The sequence below is a fragment of the Peromyscus maniculatus genome, chromosome 11, assembly GCF_049852395.1.
Source record: "Peromyscus maniculatus bairdii isolate BWxNUB_F1_BW_parent chromosome 11, HU_Pman_BW_mat_3.1, whole genome shotgun sequence".
Classification (NCBI taxonomy): Eukaryota; Metazoa; Chordata; class Mammalia; order Rodentia; family Cricetidae; genus Peromyscus; species Peromyscus maniculatus.
The window spans coordinates 37,563,517-37,583,341 of record NC_134862.1 but is presented as its reverse complement, the minus strand read 5'-3'; the positions used below and the strand labels follow the sequence as shown (position 1 = coordinate 37,583,341).

The 19,825-nt window shown below is 47.2% G+C and overlaps 1 protein-coding gene across 1 annotated transcript in view; it reads left to right on the top strand.

Annotated features, from left to right (window-relative positions):
• Positions 1-19,825, top strand: part of Map3k19 (mitogen-activated protein kinase kinase kinase 19) — a 41,357-nt gene that overhangs the window by 18,125 nt on the left and 3,407 nt on the right. Inside the window, exons 7-12 of the mRNA XM_042258043.2 lie at positions 2,452-2,542; positions 4,978-5,050; positions 7,437-7,666; positions 8,742-8,785; positions 13,728-16,139; positions 18,285-18,434. Coding sequence (XP_042113977.2) covers positions 2,452-2,542; positions 4,978-5,050; positions 7,437-7,666; positions 8,742-8,785; positions 13,728-16,139; positions 18,285-18,434 — 3,000 coding nt within the window. The remainder of the gene's footprint in view (positions 1-2,451; positions 2,543-4,977; positions 5,051-7,436; positions 7,667-8,741; positions 8,786-13,727; positions 16,140-18,284; positions 18,435-19,825) is intronic.

Genomic DNA, 19,825 nt, shown 5'->3' with positions numbered 1-19,825 from the left:
TTATGAGCTTCCTGGATCGTAGGCGCTCCCTCCTCCCTGCAGGAGGGACTGTGTCAATTCAGAGGCCATTGCTACACAGCACATACACACTGGAAGTCTGTGGTTCAGTCCTCATTCTGGCTCGCTGGTGTCTTGAATGAGGTCACTATGCCCACTGCCATGGCCTCCACTATCATGAACTAATTACCTCCCAAAGGTTCTACTCCCTACCACCATCACTTTGAGAATTAGGACTCCAACATCAAGTCTCTGTTGGGAGACAGGCCTTCCATCTGTCTGTAATCTGCCACACACACGTGTGGATAACAAGAAGGATGTTGCAGCTTTGTCTGTACTCAATACCATGTCATATGATTCCCTTTTATTTTAGATAGTTTTTTAATTCTTTCATTAATATTTCCTTTCAATGCAGGACACTTTTTGAGCACATTTTTAGCTTCTAATGGTATTTAAAATTTTGAATTGAATTTATTTATGGGTAGTGGAACTCATATGTGTGTTACAGTACACGCATGTTACAGTACACATGTACACGCATGTTACAGTACACATGTACATGCGTGTTACAGTACACATGTACACGCATGTTACAGTACACATGTACACGCATGTTACAGTACACGTGTACACGCATGTTACAGTACACATGTACACCCGTGTTACAGTACCCATGGAAATGAGAAGACAGCTTTCGGGAGCCAGTCCTCTCTTCATACCCCGTGGCAACAATGACTCTAAGGGCTGGCGAGATGCTTCAGAAGGTAAAGGCGCTTACCACCGGGGCTGGAGAGGTGGCTCAGAGGTTGGGAACACTGGCTGCTCCTCCAGAGGACCCGGGCTCGATTCCCAGCACCCACAGGTGGCTCACAACTGCCTGTCACTGCAGCTCCAGGGGATACAACACCCTCACACTGACATGAATGCAGACAAAACACCAATACACGTAAAATAAAATAAAATATTGAAAGAAAGGAAGAAAGAAGGAAGGAAGAAGAAGGAAGGAAGAAGAAGGAAGGAAGAAGAAGGAAGGAAGAAGAAGGAAGGAAGGAAGGAAGGAAGGAAGGAAGGAAGGAAGGAAGGAAGGAAGGAAGGAAGGAAGGAAGGAAGGTGGGTGCCTATCACCAACCTTGGCTACCTGAGTTCAGTTCCTGGGACCCATGTGGTGCAAGTAGAAATCGGAATCCCACGGACTGTCTTCTGGTCTCCACATGTGTTCTATGCCACAAGCACGTGGACTCACATGTACACACCCACAAATTAAGTTCAGGAAAAATACATTTTAAAACACAATGGCTTCTATCTAAGAAATGCATTACCCCTTTAAAGAGGTCTAAGTGCTTTTTAAAAATCAAGTTGGCTTTCAAACCTAAGGATTATTTTCTAGCAGGCCGGAGGAAGTTTGAGAAGTTGTACGCCACCATCAGTCAGGTCAGAAAGGGGTTCTGGTGGAAACTGTGATCCCGTTTGCTGCCTGCTTCCGTCCGGGGTTCTGGCTGCAGCTTCCACAGGCAGGGATTTCTTCTGCAATGCCCCAGGGAAGAGCCGTGAAAACGGCTTTGCTCCTCTGGGGTTGTGCCCCTGTGACTGCGGCTGAAGCGTTCTTTCCACCTCCCCTTGCCCTGGGACTCCTGGCAGCTTAGCAGCCGGGATGCTAAATCCACAAAGCAGAAAATACTGCGGGCCTCTGCGCTGTGTTGCGACTTTGATCTTCGGTTTTCACTAAGCAATTAATCACACCTGCTCCAGGGCCTGAACCTTCCTTGTGTTAGTCCTAATACTTGATCCGATTATGAAGGAATCTGCGGTGGCAAACTTTAGCCTTGGAAAGTCAGCATTCGCCCTGCCCAAAAAAACAGTATGTTGAATCACTGTTTTAATGTTTAAATTAAAAACAAAAAAACAAAAAGCAAGTGTGTGTATGTGTGCACATGCATGTGTATGTGTTCATGCATGTGAAGGCCAGAGGCCAGCCTTATTGTGGTTCCTCAGGAGCTGACCCATCCTGGCTTTTTTAAGACAGGATCTCTTGCTTGTACCTGGAGTGCTTTGATTCAGCCAGGCTGGCCCTAGGTATCCACCTGCTTCTGGCTCCCAGTACTGGGATTGCAAATGTGTGCCACACCACCAGGTTTTCCTCGTCCTCCTCCTCCTCCTCCTCCTCCTCCTCCTCCTCCTCCTCCTCCTCCTCCTCTTTTCCAAGACAGAGTTCCTCTGTGTAACAACCCTGGCTGTTCTGGAACTTGCTCTGTAGACCAGGCTGGCCTAGAACTCACAGAAATCCATCCACCTGACTGTGCTGGGATTAAAGGCATGGGCCACCACCGCCCGGCTAACACCAGGCATTTTAATGTGGATTCCAGACACTGAATTCAGGTCCTCGTGATTGTGTAGTGACTGTTTTACTGAGCATCTCTCTATAGCCTCACTGGCTTTCATTCTGTGATCTTACAGGACTTTGGCCTTGAGGATGACGACAGCCTGTCTATACTGGATGGTGAAGAAGGAGCTCCCAGGGGTGAAGACTGGCCATGCCGGACAGAAGGTAACTACTTCCATCCATGACTTGTCCCTAAGGATAGCACTGATGTCTGGGGTTCTCTCAGAATTTCAGAAGTGTGTGGTGCAACTGGGAAACACAGACACACTGGACGGTGGTGGCGCACGCCTTTAATCCTAGCACTCGGGAGGCAGAGCCAGGTGGATCTCTGTGAGTTCGAGGCCAGCCTGGTCTACAGAGTGAGTTCCAGGACAGGCTCCAAAGCTACACAGAGACACCCTGTTTGGAAAACCAAAGAATGAAAGGAAGAAAGAGAAAGCACAGACAAAAGAAAATAAAAACTGAAACTGGAGGACTAGTCCCTGGGTAAAGCGCTTGCTTTGCAAATATAAGGCCCTGAGTTTGATCTTCAGAGCCCACATCAAAAATGCTGGGTATGGTGGTGTGTGCTTGTGACCCCAGGGCCCTAACCTACATACTGCTGAGTTTCAGGCCAGTGAGAGACCCAAAAAACAAAAACAAAGCACACAGACAACCCAGATGGACAGTGCCTGAGGAATGCCACTCTGGCTTCATGTGTACGTTCACATACATGAACACACACATTCAGAGAGAGAGAGAATAAAAACTGCCCATTGTTCAGTCATATCCTTTTTTCTGAATCAGAGTCTTGGCAACTTGCCCCTCGCCCATACGGGCCACCTACTCCTGGCTCTTCTGTAGTTGAGTCCACTCCAGCTCAGGCAGTAGTCACCAGGAATCTGTTCATTTCCAGATCCAAATATACTTTCCTCAGCCCTCTATGCCCTGCTTCCCTGTCCCAAGCAACCTCCTGTCTTCCTTAGACTTGCTTATCAGCTCTCTCTAGGCTGAGTATAATTTAGTAACAGTTAAAATAACGAACAGCATCAAACCTGGAAAAATGGATTAAAATAAATGAACTCTGGTCTCCCTTGGAAGAGTCCTGTGCTCAGAGTGCTTTTGACTTTTTAAAATACAATTTATTTAATTATTATTTTATGTGCATTGGAGTGAGGGTGTCACATCCCCTGGAACCAGAATTACAGCCTTGTAATTACAGTTCTGAACCACCATGTGGGTGCTGGGAATTGAACCCAGGTCCTCTGGAACATCAGCCAGTGCTCTTAACCCCTGAGCCATCTCTCCAGCCTCAGCCTGTGGCTTTCATAAACTTTAAAGCCAAATTCTCAGAAGCCCAATATTTCCTGAAACACTTTTGGTGGCATGTGATGTTAAATGTCTTATTTATTTTGTTCGACTTTGGGACACCTTGCTATTTGAAATGCTGGTTTCTTTTCAGATGGATTTGTAATGTTTTTGGTTTTCATACAGGCGATGTGAGATTTCTCCATTCTCTCCACCGGGCTTTTAAACCTTAATAAGTCAAAGAATCAATGATCTTTCTGACAAAATTTCTCCTCACAGTTGATCAATTTCAGTTAATACAGATAGTCTGTGAGGCAGGTATCATCTGTTACACTTACAGAGGACAGAGTTGTCTCCACCCAGGGCACTGTTCACAGACTGTCCTTTCCATTTGAAAGGTTTTAAAAATTTTAAATTCCATTTTAATTGTGTGTGTGTGTGTGTGTGTGTGTGTGTGTGTGTGTATGTGGATACACACCTATGTCAGCCCATATATGGAGGTCAAAGGACAACTTGCCAGAGTCAGTCCGCCATGTGGGTCCCAAACATTAAACTTCGCTCATTGAACATGGTTTCAGATTCTAAGCCATCCCACCCTGCATTTAGAAATTATCCTAAAACCAACCTTGATATTGTGACATGACATTGTCATCTCCAAAGTTTACACTCGACAATAGTGCTCTTGTAGCTACACACACACACACACACACACACACACACACACACACACACACTTTCATGATATTTTAATCAAGTATTTGGTGTTCATGGCCACAGTCACTGCTGTCCATCGCTACACAAGGCCATGGGCTGGAGAGGAGGTGCACCTGACACAACATGTCACATGATGGAGAAAACAGCTAAACTCAATCCCCAGATAACACTTCCTCTATAACCATTCAGAGTAGACTTATCACCGGGTGGTGGTGGCACATGACTTTAATCCTAGCAATCCAGAAGGCAGAGGCAGGTGGATCTCTGTGAGTTCAAGGCCAGCCTGGTCTACAGAGTGAGTTCCAGGACAGTCAGAGCTGTTACACAGAGAACCCCCCCTCAAAAAAATAGACTTGCCGGGCGGTGGTGGCGCATGCCTTTAATCCCAGCACTCGGGAGGCAGAGGCAGGCGGATTTCTGTGAGTTCGAGGCCAGCCTGGTCTACCAAGTGAGTTCCAGGAAAGGCGCAAAGCTACACAGAGAAACCCTGTCTCGAAAAACCAAAAAAAAAAAAAAAAATAGACTTATCTAAATAGACTGTTTCTCCCTCACCCACGAGTGTTCTTGCCTCCTTCTCCTCCTGTCATGACTTTTTACAGGTGTCGAGATTATAGTGACATTTCCACCAGATCCTCCCCAAGAAACCAGCCAAGAAGATTTGAAAGAAATCAAGTAAGGGAAATCTTCCCAGGTACTGGATTGTAATTTAAGCAGAAGATAGGAGAGTTGTGTGGCAATGGATGCTATGAAGAGGAGCTGGATAATAAACAGACATTATAGGTGATGTCTGTTGTAATGATGGAGCTCAGGCTGAAGGAACACTTGCTTCGAAAGCCTGAGGATCAGAGTTCAGATCTCCAGCATCCATGTAAAAAGCTTGACGTGGGTGTATGTGTACCTATAACCTCAGCACTGTGGGAAGCAGAGACGGGAGGATTGCTGGGACTTGCTGGCTGCCAGCCTGGCTTCAGGTTTAGTGAAAGCCCTTGTCTTGAGGGAATAAGGCAAAGAAGGTCAGGGTGGGACACACATACAAACACACACACACACACACACACACACACACACACACACAAAACAGGCTTGCCTTAGTTAGGGTTTCATTTTGATTTGCAGGCAACAGGAAGTGAACTATCTCACTGGGCGTGGCTTTGGCATATATGAGACCTCAAAGCCCGCCCCCACAGTGACACACTTCCTCCAATAAGGCCACACCTCCTAATAGTGCCACTCCCTATAGGTCAAGCATTCAAACACATGAGTCTATGGGGGCCATAGCTGTTCAAGCCACCCCAAGACTGAAGGTCTGATTTAACTCCAGGGCCATGGCATACCTACAGTGCTCCAGAAAAATGGGTTCCCAAATGTGGTTCTGTAGCCCCGTGACCCGCACAAAATAATGTTAATATAAAACATGAGTATAAACACTGAAAAGTTGTAATTTGATAACACAATCTATATCCATTGATCAGATGATGAAAAAAAGGAGCCTGTTTTCAATTTTTTTTTTTTTTTTGCATTCTGCATTAGTTTTCATTATAGTCCACAAAGTTATCACTCTGCAATGAATTGGAAGGTTTTAAGGTGGGTCCTTCCAGCACTTAGAATTTAGGAGCCAGAGGTAGGAAGATGGCTACAAGTTTAAGGTCCAGCCTGGTTTACACATCAAGTTCCAGGCCAGCCAGCACTGTTGGGAAATTTCCTTCCCTGGGGAGATGTAAACAGTGTCTACCTTCTCCTTATAAGGCTCCCATGACAGACAAACTAAAGTATAACTCCACAAGAGTTCAGGGAGTTTACTTACAGAGCATGGGTGAGGGACTTACAGGAGCGTGGGAACCCAGAGCAGCCACGCTGGAAAGTCTTCAAGCCGTATAGACGTTGGCTTCCCCATAGTCAGGTAGCTAGAGCCCTCTGGAGTTAACCTTCCCCAGCCTTTAGACAACTCCCGAGATCCCGTGCAATCAGGGCAGCCTGGCATACAAATGGTCAGAGGATTGGCTGAACTCTCAAGTGAGGCTCCGTGACCCTCCTGGTAAGCTGGCTAGTGATGGCCTCTTCCAGGCAGGCACCGCCAATCTGATGAAAATGTTGGCCGTTTGGCTTGGGAGATAACACAACAGCACTAGCAAGACCCCGGCTCTCTCAGAGAACCAAACGGGGCCGCGGACGGAGCTCAGCCGGCAGGGTGCTTTCCTAGCTTATGCCAAGCCCTGAGTTTGTTCCCCAGCTCTGCGTAAACCAGATATGGTGCTGCACGCCTGTAATCCCAACACCTGGAAGGTGGAGGTGGGAGGTTTAGAAGTTCGATGTCACCCTTGGCTACATAGCTAGTTTGGGACTAGCTTGGATTAATTACATGAGACCCTGTCTCAAAAAGTAAGACCAAAGGAATAAGAATAACTAACAAAAATGGAAACTGGCTTCCCACTGCAGACAGTCTGGGGAGGACCGGGCTGGCCAATTCATGCCTTCTGAGACACAGTGTGCCGCTCCTGCCCCCGCCTTTTGTCTCTGGCTTTTGTGTTCCTAGAAACAGGGGTCCTGTTAGGACTCCACACCCCAGCTCAGCCAGACCACTGGGTAACTCATTTTCCAACTTCCCAGTGAGGCCAGACTGACCTGAGAAGTGCAGATCTGGAAGATGTGGGGAATGGACCAGTCAGGTTTCCGTAGCTGACAGACTATTCAAGCTAACGAACAAGGAGGAACTTGTTTTGGTTTCAGAGGCTCGTTCCAGCACAGTCGCTTGGGTTTTTGTTGTTGTTGTTGTTTTTGTTTGTTTGTTTGTTTGTTTGTTTTTGCTTCCTGGTGAGGCAGCAGCACACCATGGAGGAGAGCTACTTCCTTCATGGTGACCACAAAGAGACCAGGGCAGGGGTGGGGAGTACCCAAACCCCCTTCAAGGGCATTCTGCCAATGAGTTAATTTCTTTCCGTTAGACGCCACCTCCTCCAACACCATCGCATGGTAGGGACCAAACTTTTTAACACAGAGGGACCATCCGAGATCCAAACTATGCCAGCAGATGAGTTTTTCTCCATCTCTCCCCTCTCAGTCAGGTGACGTCAGTGCATCAGGAGTGGGGACAGGTGCACCCTGTCTCTCCCCCGCATGCAGTGGGGATGGTGAGCCTCCTTCTGAAGAGGGAAAGAAGTTCTGAGGAGCTCCGTGGTGCAGATGTGGCCTTCTTCCCATCAAGACCTGGCTTAGACCCAGGTACTGCTACGTCTGCAGCCAGGGAGGAGGTTCCTCGGGACCCGAGAGTGCAGCAAAGGACAGCTGACGGTGAGCCAAGCATTTGTTTATGCATTTACAGTTTCCATACGAGAATCTGTCCTACGGTAACCACATCCCCTCACCATCCCCTGCTCTCCCTTTTCTCATCTCTTCCTGTCAGCCCCCTTTGTACCCTACACAGTTTTACTTCTCTGTTTATGTAATATAAACATATATGATTTTATGTATCTCTATACAAAAATCTAGAAACCACAAATAAGAGCAAACATATTAAGTTGAGCATTTAATTAGTGCTGAAGAGATAACTTAGTAAAGTGCTTGCAAGCACAAGGATCTGAGCTCAATTCCCCAGAACCCATGTTTTTTTTGTTTTTGTTTTTGTTTTTTTTTAAAAAAGCCAAATATGCTCACACATGCTGGTCATCACAGCCCAGAGGTGGCTAATTCAGGAGGATCTCTGGGTCTCCCTGGCCGGCCAGCCTAGCCAACTTGACAAGTTCCAGGCCAGTGAGAGGTCTTGTTTCAAAACACAAGGTCATTGTTTGCGTGAATGTTTGTGCGTGTCCTCTGATGTCTACAAGCACAACATGGAATAAGGATGCCTTCACTGGCGCATGCACACACATACATGACAATGCTCACACACATGTACATGCATACAAATGAAGAAGAGGGGATGCATTCTATGTATGTTTCAGGGAAGAGTATTCATTGGGGAGGGGGAAAAAAGCTAGTGTAGGAGCTGGGCATGCGGTTCAGTTGGTAGAGTGCTTGCCTAGCATGCGTGAAGCCTGGGTTTGGTTCCCAGTACTGAACTGGACATAACACATACCCATAATCCGCACACTCAAGGTCATCCTTGGCTACCTAGGGAGTTCAAGGCCAGCCCACCTGAGACCAGGTCTCAAAAACAAATGAACCAACCAAACAGACCCACAACAACAATCCCTCCTGGTGGCTTTGGCCTGAGGTTTTCTGGAATATTCCATACCACTATGGACACTGCACGGGGGGAAATACTCTGAAACCCTTCCCCACATACCTTAGCATCTACATGGCTCTGTCCACGGACTTCTCACCCTACTGCAAAGAACACCCGATTCTTGTTTGTTTTTTCTTGTAGAATTTCCTACTTCTGACATGAGATACAGTAGCCGGAGAATCGAGGTAAGATGAGTTCCAGCATTTTTGACTTAATTAAAAACCACCAACAAGCTCTATCAAGCTATTCAGTGTCAAATCCTTAGTAACAATCGTGTGGAGGAAAATTAAAAAATGACTATTTTATGGGGAAGTCAATTACTCATGAGAATATTGGCCCATGCTCTGTGGGTTGCTTCTCTGGGCAGTTTCCTGTCCCCCGCTTGGTGAGATGAACAGGTCTTATAGCGTGAAGGGGTTCCTGCGGATATTGCCACTGGCAGGAAAGCAGACCAAAGAGAGGTAAGAATGAAAGCTGGGGACACTGGGTCAGGTCATCCAGGGACTGACCCCGCGGCCTATTTTCCTCACACATTTAAACATAGTAGAACTTGTGACCAGTTACCTTTACAACGAGAAGGAATTTCATTGGCTGCTAAACAGAGCTCAGAGCTAGGGCCTCGAGAAGGATCTGTGATAAGCATAAGGATGGATTCTGTCACTGGAGGATGCAAAATTCACGGCGCCTCTTTCATAGGGATGGGTTCTTGAGAGACAAAGCTCAGGGTTAGGGAGGGCCTACACAACGCTCAGGATAGTGGGGGATTCAGGAAGGCTGGCTCATAGAATAGCGAGTGGCCAACAGGTTGAGAGGACACTTTTCTCTCTGGCATTCCAGGTGACGAGGCGTCGTCCATTTTCTTCCACTGAAGAAAACAGGCCCACATGATTGACAGTCCTGGTTTCTCCAATGCTTCTTCTGAGCTGTGCTTCCCGCCTCTTGGTCTTCTTTCACTCAACTCTTCTTGTTTGTCTGTTTCTTTGTTTATGTATTTAACTTTTTAAGACAGGGTCTCACTATGTAGCCCTGGCTGGCCTCAAACTCACAGAGATCCAGTTCCTCCTGCCCCTGCCTCCTGAGTGCTGAATGAAAGGGGTGTGTGGTTCACCACACCACTCAACCTTGCATTTGTCCAAACCCCAGATAATTCTTTGCCGTTCACCTCTAACCCCATGGGGGAGAGTTTTTCCTGCCTCTGTAATTTAAAGGGAAAGCTTCTGGAAAGATAGTTGTTATTGCTCAGTTTTCTCAGCTCTCCTGGCCTTCAGTGTCCTAGGACACATAGACATGCCTGTTCACATCTGTACATCAGCACACGAGAAATAACTGGGCACACCTGTGCATCAGCACACAAGTGATACCTGTGCATACCTGTGTATCAGCACATGACAGATGCATGTGCACATGTGTACATCAGCACATGACAGACACCTGTGCACACCTGTGTATCAGCACATGACTGATGCATGTGCACATGTGTACATCAGCACATGACAAACACCTGTGTACACCTGTGCATCAGCCTGTGCACACCTGTGTATCTCACAGGAGAGATACCCGAGCCTACCTGTGCATCAGCACATGAGAAATAACTGGGCACACCTGTGCATCAGCATGTAAGAGATACCTGTGCACATTTGTACATCAGCACATGAGAGATGCCTGTGCACACCTGTGTATCACACAGTAGAGATACCCATGCATATCTATGCATCAGCATTCGAGAGATACCTGTGCACACCTGTGCATCAGCATGAGAGATACCTTACACCTGTGCATCAACATATGAGAGATACCTGCTTGTATACCTGTGCATCAGCATGTGAGAATGCTTTTGAAAGGGACTTCCTAACACTGGGAGACGCCTCTGTCTGTATGTCTGTCTGTCTGTCTGTCTGTCTCTCTCTCTCTCTCTCTCTCTCTCTCTCGTGTGTGTGTGTGTGTGTGTGTGTGTGTGTGTGTGTGCGTGCGTGCGTGCGTGCGTGCGTGCGTGCGTGCGTGCGTGTGTGTGTGTGTGTGTGTGTGTAGGTGTTCATGTGGCCAGAGGTCAACCTCCAGTGTTGTTTCCCAGGCACCGTCCACCTTGATTTTTGAGACACTGGCCAATTATACTAGAGTCATCAGCCAGCAAACTCCAGGGCTCTGTTTTACACCCCCACCCCAACCCTGGGACTCCAAACTTGTTCTGCCATGGCTAGCTTCTTAAATGTGGGGCCTGGGGACTGAACTCAGGTGTCCGCCCTTGCAACGCAGGCACCTTACTGACTGAGCCATCCCCTCATTCTTTATTTCCTACTTTTGAGAAATGGGGGGAAGATTCAGGCAATAAAATCGAGGGGAAGATGCATCACCTAACACCTGAATGTCTAATATTTGGGTCTTTTTCCTACCTGCTTACACCTAGCGGACAACTGAAAACTCAAGTTCTAGTTCTCAATCACTATGAACAATTCATGTCTATAAATAAGCTGATAGAATTAGGTATGGAGTTTGTATACATGAGAAAACACCACAAAGAAAAGAAACCCCCGCTTGAGGACTTTATAGCTTAGCAGGCCCAAAGTGAAATGCTATACTTTGCATTACACTGCCCCCTAGAGGTTAGTACTAATTAAAACGAGCTGAGTTTGAAATGGTTTGGAGGGCACAGGAGAAGTCTGGAGAGACGGCTTAGCACTTAAGAGCACCTGTCACTCTTGAGGACCTGGGCTCAGTGTTTATTATACATATGGTAGCTCACAACCCTCTGGAAGTCCAGTTCCAGGTGATCCAACAGACATCCTCTGGGCATGCACTTGGTTTCCTGTGAGAGTGTCGAGGAAGGCAACATTCCCACAGATACACACATGCAGGCAAAGCGGTCATTCGTAGACATTAAATAAATCTTTTTTTTTTTCAAAGCTATTGAGGTTGTTCTTGTTTGTTTAGGGGTTGTCATGCAGTTCAGACTGTCCTCAAACTTGCTATGTGGCTGAGGATTACCTTAAACTCCTGATCCATTGGCTCCACTCCCAGAGTCCTGGGATCACAAGCAGGCACTACCACATCCAGTTTGTGGATTGCTGGGGATTTCCAGAGCTTTGCACATTCTGGGAAAACACTAGCAACTGAGCAGCCTACCCAGCTCATAGGGTCACTGATTTTCCAAGTCTAAAGCTGTTCCCAACCAAACAACTCGGCAAAGCAATGAGGAGCGTTCTGTTCCACAAACCCTGAGTTCATCAGTCATAGAAGGACTGTGACCAACATGTGACAACAAGTTTGAAGTGATCTCAAGAGGGTTTCAAAACATCTTAATCAATCATTTGGAAACTAAAAGGAAAAGAGAAAGAAAACATTTTTCACCTTAAAACTTAACATTTAAGCTGGTGTGGTGCCGTATACCTTTTAATCCCAGCACTTGGAAAGTAGGAGCAGGTGGATCTCAGAGTTAGAGGCTAGCCTGGTCTACAGAGTGAGTTCCAGGACAGTGTGGCTACACAGAGAAAGTGTCTCAAAAAACAAAAAACAAAACAAAATAACAAATAAATTATATATATATATATATAATGATGTATATATATAAAACCATGAGTCTTGACATAAATTTCAGCTTTGATTTTTAAAAAATGATAAATATGAGCATTTTGTCTGCATTTATGTCTGTGCACCATGTGCATGCTTGGTGCCTGTGGAAGCCGGAAGCCGGTGTCAGATCCCCTGGGACTAGAATTATAGACTGTAAGCCACTATGGATGCTGCCCCAGGAGAGCGGCCAGCACTCAGCCACTGAGACATCTCCCCAGTCCCCTAATGTTAGCTTTAAAAAGGGATTAGCTTTGTTATTTTCAATTGTGTTTACACATATACATCTGTGTATGTATGCTGTGTGCACGCACATGCCTGAGGAGGCCAGAGGCATCAGGTCCCCTGGAACTGGATTTACAGGCATCTGTGAGCCGCCCAGCGTGGGTGCCGAGACCCAAACTTGAGTCCTCTGCAAGAGCAATCCTTACTGCTAACCCCTGAGCCATCTTTGCAGCCCCTAATTGTATCTTTTAAAAGAGTCGCTTAATCTTGGTTTTGAAAAGGTACTAAGGATCGTATTTTAATTTTATGTTGTTTTCTCCCCCTCATTTTTGGTATTGGAGATCCAACCTAGGGTTTCGTGTATGCTAAGTATATACTATACCACTGAGCCAAATTCCAAGTTTTGAGATTTATTTTTTAACGTATTTGTTTTTAATTTGCTTGCATGTGTGTGTGTGAGAGAGAGCGGGGGAGACTATGTACATGTAGAAATCAGAGGACAACTTGGGGGAGTCAGCTCTCTCCTTCCGCCATAGGGGTCCCAGGAATCAGACTTAGATCATCAGACTTGGTGGCAGGCACCTTTATCCAGCTAGCCATCTTGCCGGTCCTGATTCAGGTTTTATTTTCTTTCTGCATGTATTATTTATTTGTTTTTTTTATTTACTGGCAAGTACTTTATCCCAGGCTGTACATAGTCTATGGCCTTACCCTTTCCTGGTTCCCCTGCCTCCACCTCCCCAGTACGAGGTTATAGATGTCCACTTGGTGCCCTGCTTATATGTTGCTGGGGATCCAACCAGGGCTTCGTGCAAACCAGACAAGCACTCTACTAACTAAGCTCCACCCCCAGTGACAGATTTGGGTTTTAAAAACTATGATCTTTCTGGCCTGTTGATGTACTGATGTAGCTGGATGTAGAGATTTACCCAGTATGCACAGGTTTGATCCCCAATTCTGAAAAAAAAAAATGTGATCTTAGAGTGGCTTTATACTTTAAAAAGGCTTTCCATAAGTGAGTATGACAACTTTTGATTTAAGCTAGGTGGTGGCACACGCCTTTAATCCTAGCACTCAAGAGGCAGAGGCAGGCGGATCTCTGAGTTAGAGGCCAGCCTGGTCTACAGAGTGAGTTCCAGGACAGCCACAGCTACACAGAGAAACCCTGTCTCGAGAAAAACAATCAAACAAAAAAGAACTTTCTGTCTTTAAACCAGTGAATGTGGTACTTAGATATTTTTCTGCATTCACTGTTTTAAAGAACTTTCTGTCTTTAAACCAGTGAATGTGGTACTTAGGTATTTTTCCGCATTCACTGCTTTCTTTCTCTCTCTTCAGATTCCTCTGCCACCACCATCACTCTTGCCCATGAGGTCTTGTGTCCTTGATACGGAAAAAAGTCACAAGTTCCCAAGACCCAGGGAGAGAACAGTCCTAAGCCTCATCCCCTCGGGCCCTAAGCTCTTGGAGCCTCTTAGCCGATCAGCTGAGCTTAGTTCATCAAAGAACCATCCCGGAGTCACATGGAAAGGACCAGCAGAACAGACCCTCAGGGCTTCTGACAGTGCCATTTGGTCTAGAAACATGTGCTCTTTCCGGAAGGTGAACCATCCCAGAAGACAGGAGGGAGTGGCGGAGAGCTGGCGACCCCGGGAAATGGAAGGGTGGGACAAGACTGGGACCTCTGGCTTGGAAGAAGGGCCATCTGTGGTTTCCTGTGAGAGTGTTGAGGAAGGCAACATTCCCACGGAGAGGGAAAGGGACAGTGGGCGCCAGAGGAAAGGGGAGGAGAACTCCCAGTGTCTTTCATTAAGAAAACAAGAGGGCTCAACAGTTAGAGTGTGTGGGGAACAAGATCCCGAAGTTGTGTACACCATGCTCGGCAAGCTCCAGGAAGCCTCGGATGCAGAAATAACCCCAGCTGAGGAAAAAGAGGTCAGAAATGAGAAAGTTCCCGATTCCAAAAGCAATTCTTTACCCCAAGCTGGAGCAATGGAACTGCACACTGTGTTAGAAGAGCTCAGCCTTCTTCAGCACGCCTCCGGTGTGGACTCCGATGGCTGTGCTGGAGAGCTCCCAGAAAGTGAGAGAGACACGGAACGGAACAAAAACATGCCACTAGAGGAATCAACCAAACCAGAGATGAATGGGACGGTGCCGCTGGCCCAAATCACATTACCTGGAGAAGGGACACCCAAGGAGCCAGCCTCAGCCAAAGCCAACCTCCAAAAGAGAAAGCCCTTGGTGCAGAACAGCAACAATCTCAACATGCTTGCTCAACGAGAACAGGACAAACTCCAGGCAAATGCTCATAGAGCCAAGTTGGATTCAAGGACGAAGGCAAGAAACAGACCACCTCCTAATCTCACGGTTTCCATTCAAGCTTCCACTAAACCCAACAGGCATAAAAGCAGCATAAAAACTCAAGTTTTCCCTGCTTTGGAACTTATGGACCCCAGACCTCATCCATCCCCCAAGTTTCAAAGGAGAGCGCCTCTGACAGAAAAGAAGAACTCAGTGCATCAGACCCAGAAACCTAAAAAGCAAGCATTTCCTCGAATCTGTAAAAATTCAGGTATAAAGAAGCCATGTGTTCCCCTCTCGCATGAAGCAACAGGTCCAAGCCTGCATTTCCTGGACTTGAAGTATAGTGACATGTTCAAAGAAATCAATTCCACCTCCAACGGACCAGGGATCTACGAGATGTTTGGGACTCCTATTTACAGTCACATTCGAGAGGCAGAAAGGCTCGAACACAGACATCACCGTGAGGTATGCACAGCTCCCCTGGGCCGATGCGTCACCAGCAAACGCCAGTCTTCCCAAAGCGACAGAAGCAGCAATGGCCGAGCAAGACTTCTTCAGAAGAGGCCACATGTTAAGCCCCCAAAGCCTCCACTTGGCCTCAAGCCAAAGCACAGAGGGTTAATTTCCAAAGAAAAAGGTTGCAAGGCGGTGGGTAGCCACGCGGAGGAGGCTGTGTCGGAACCAGATTGGCAGGTGAAATCTCCAGGAAGAGGTTTTCTGTCTCCCGAGGACGAAGTTCAGCTCACGAACTTGACGCTGATCCCTGAGCAATCCCCCCAACAGAAAGAAACCGCTCCTGTCTCGGATCTATCCATTGTTGAAGAAATCTTCACGGAGGAGTGCGCGGAGGATGACGGTGACGTACTCACCCAAAGCCTTGGAGATCTGAAAGACTTTGAGGAGCTGTACCACCAGACCCTGCTCGTCCCTTCAGAAGACAGCTGGGCTGTGCTCAGCAACGAGGGTTCAGGCAAGCATCGTGTGTCACCAGAAAAGCGGGATGGAGAACCTCTTGACAAAGTAAATGCTGGCCAGATGTCCATGGACTACCTAGAATTCGACAGCCTTTCAGAGAAGTCTAAAACACTTGTGAGCTTTTCAAGTTTCTCTTTCCACGAGAACCCAGAAAGCGTACCTTCCCCGCCAGAACAACACTGGACACGCTCTTTGGATCAGGATAGCCTAGAAAATAACTCTGTCACATATGGAACATTTGGAAGGACTTCCCAAGAAATCTTAGACCCGGGAAAGAAGGAAGAATTGACGGACGAGTTGCTAGGCTGTCTAGTTGAAGAACTCTTAGCACTCGATGAGACAGATAACAGCTCTTCTTGCCAAGTAATGACAAACGAGGCAGATGCCGGAAACCTGAACCTCGTCTTCAGCAGGAGAGGCAATACCATCGAAGAACTGGACAGAGAGACGACAAATGTCAAACTGCAGGTCTGTCTGAGTAGAATCAGGGGCGCAGTGGGGTGGAAAGGACCCCAGAGACGATCTTGGTCAAAACCCTGATTTTAACTCTGTGTGTGTGCGCGTGTGCGTGTGTGTGTGTGTGTGTGTGTGTGTGTGTGTGTGTGTGTGTGCTTGCAGGTGCATGAGTGCACACACATGTGACATAACATATGGGTAGAAGTCAGAGGATACGTGTGTGTGTATGTGTGTGTGTGTGTGTGTGTGTGTGTGTGCTTGCAGGTGCATGAGTGCACACACATGTGACATGACATATGGGTAGAAGTCAGAGGATGCTTTCGGGTAACCTCTCCTTCCATCATTTCAGCTCCTGGGATCAAATTTTGATCGTCAGGCGTAAAGCCTCCTCCTGAGTCAGTGGTTCCCAGCCTTCCTAATGCTGTGACCCTTCCTCATGTCGTGGTGACCCCCAACCATAACGTTATTTTGTTGCTTCTTCATAACTGTCATTTTGATACTGCTATGAATCGTAATGCGAATATCCGATATGAGGCCACAACCACTGCACTGAGTCTTCTTGCTGGCCCCTAAAATCCTTATTCCTAAATAAGGAATCATAAACCCCAAATAGTAATTTTTTTCTTTTTGGTTTTTTGAGACAGGGTTTCTTTGTGTAGCCCTGTCTGTCCTGGAGCTCGCTCTGTAGACCAGGCTGGCCTGGAACTCACAGAGATCCGCCTGGCTCTGCCTCCCAGAGTACTGGGATTAAAGGTGTGTGCTACCACAGCCAGGCTTAGGCTACAATTCTTTACTGTGTCTTTTTTCTTCTTGAGACAAGGTCTCTTGTAGCCCAGGCTAGCCTTGAACTCATTATGTAGCTGAGGATGACCTTGAACTTCTTTTTCTTCTTAAATTAATTTATTTATTTTATATCCCGAGCGCAGTTTCCCCTCTCTCCTCTCCTCCCATTCCCTCCCCACCTCCACTCCTCCAGAATCCACTCATCCGTTCTGTTCAGAAAGGGGCAGGCCTCCCTTGGGTATCAGCAAAGCATGGCATATCAAGTTGCCATAAAACTAAGCACCTCCCCTTGTATTTAGGCTGGGCAAGGCAATCCAGTATGAGGTCCCCAAGAACCAGTCAGAGCGTTAGGGACAACCCCTGTTCCCACTGTTAGGAGACCCACAAGTAGACCAAACTACAGCTGTCACATACGTGCAGAGGACTTCGGTCAGTCCCGTGTAGGCTTCCAGACCTTGAACTTGTAAACCTCCTGCTTCTCCCCGGTTTGTGTGGTGCTGGGGCTGGAACCCAGGGCTTTGTGAATGCTAAGCAGGCGCTCTACCTGCTGAGCCAAATCCCCAGGTCTCATTGTGGTCTTATTTCTGGAATTTAGCTAGTTTGACTCTTGGCCTTGGGATCACCTGGGGTAAATTAACACAACAAAACTATTTACTTAAGTAGGTCAGTGTTTTCTTCAATGATGACACTTTCAATCAGCGGCAGATAATTTCCAATGATCACCAGACAGTTACAGGCAAAGCTGACAGTCAGCTCTAGAGCCTCACAATTGCTTAACAAACAAACAAACAAGCTACTAAACCCCCATTTTGTTTGAAGTAAGTTTATGATTTTTGTATTGGGCCATATATACTTATAGCTACCCTAGGTTGCACATGGATGTGGTGGGCTGCATGCAGGTATGGTGGACTGCATGTAGGTGTGGTGAGCTGCATGCAAGTGTCCTGGGCTGCACACAGGTGTAGTAGGCTGCATGTAAGTGTCCTGGGCTGTACATGGGTGTGGTGGGCTGCACACAGGTGTCCTGGGCTGCACACAGGTGTGGTAAGCCACATGCAAGTGTCCTGGGCTTCATGAAGGTGTCCTACACTGCACACAGGTGTCCTGGGCTGCACTCAGGTGTGGTGGGCTGCACACAGGTGCCCCGGGCTGCATGTGGAGACGCACCATTTGTAGTCACCGCACTTGGGGCATAAAGGCAGTAGGGTCAGAAGTTTGAGGCCATCCTTGGTTACATAGTAAGTTGGAGGCCAGCCTGGCTACTTGATACCTTGTCTCAAAAAAGGAGGAGGAGGAAGAGGAGACAGATCTCTGGTGTTCTCAACTCCCCATAACAAATCAGAGTTTAATGATCTTTTTTTCTCATTATCCCAGAGGTGTATTAATGGATTCAGGATATATGACAAGGAGGAAAACTTTCTTAACTCAAATGAAAAGAAGACACTTTCTGACAAGAGTCTAAAACATGAAGAGGCTATATTCTGGACCAAGGGTGAGATCCTTGGGAGAGGAGCATATGGCACAGTAAGTCCACTTTGAACCCCGAAACCAGAACTCTCTACCTGTCCTTTTTCCTGCTGCCTGTACTTAGAACAGTTTCAGCTGGAAGCCACAAACCCGAACTTGCTTCAGGGGGAATACCTTTCTTTCTTGACGCGTTGGAAAGGTGTGGAGTTGATTTGATGTTTTTAGAGGCTTAACCATTTCCTCAAGATCGACTGTCTCACAGGCTTTCCCCCTGGCTCTTGCTCTCAGGCAGTGACCCATCGCACTTCCAGCCTCTCTTCATTCCCAGTTCAAGCCCTGCATTAACTATTCTCATTGCTTCCACAAGATGCGTGACAGAAGCAACCTAATGAGACAGTGATTTGTTCTGGCTCAGTCTGAGGGCACAGTCCATCATGATGGGGAAGTCCAGGCAGCAGGAGGGGGAGGCGGCTGTGCACAGGGCACCCAGCCAGGAAGCAGAGAGATGGACGCTGGTGCTCAGCTCACTTTCCCTTTTTATTCAGTCCAGGACCCCAGCCCATGGGATGGTTCCAGCCACGTTCAGGATGGCCCTTCCCAGCATCATTAACCTAATGTAGAAATTCCCTCACAGACATGCCCCGATGTGTGTCTCCTAGACCGATCTAGATTCTGTCAAGTTGACGGTCAATTCTAACCATCATCATAAGCCCATTGGGGAAGAAATCTCTCCCTCCCGTGGCTCAACACAGCACTGGAAATGGGAAGACTTACCACACAGGGGCAAAGTCAAGTGCTGTTCTTCATGTTTGAGGACTTGCATAAAGGACCCCCTAAAGTTTTGGTGGTCTAAAGAGTATTGAATAGACAGGTGAAGAACAGACTAACCCTAAGGTGGATCTGTGGAGTCTCTAGCTGGGGACACTTCAGGAATGCACAAGAAGAGGAGATAAATCCCCTAGAGCACATTACAGGGGGGCGGCAGGACCTGCTTCCCTCTCTGCTAGAGAGCTTCATTCTGACTTAGCCCCGGGGCCTTCTCTCCCAGACCAGCATCTGATATTCTCATCGGAGAAATAGGTGATGCAAATGTTCTATCGGCTTTATAGATAAGGAAAACTGATAAAAGATCGTACATGGCAGGCTGGAGGGACGGCTCGGTTTGTAAAGCGTAAGCACGAGGAGCCGAGTTCGATCCCCGGTGCTTCGACAGAAACTGGGTGCTTTTGCTCTATCATGCACCTACAATCTCAGCAGAGCAGAGGAAGAGGCAGGAGGGTCCCCGGGGCTCAATGGCTAACCTAATTAGGGAGCTCTATGTTCAGAGAGAGACTTTGTGTCTCAAAATAAATAAATAAATAAATCAGTAGGAGAACAATTGAGTGAGACACTGGATGTCAAGCCCCCAGCTTCCACTCGCACACACAACTACACACAAACATCTGACT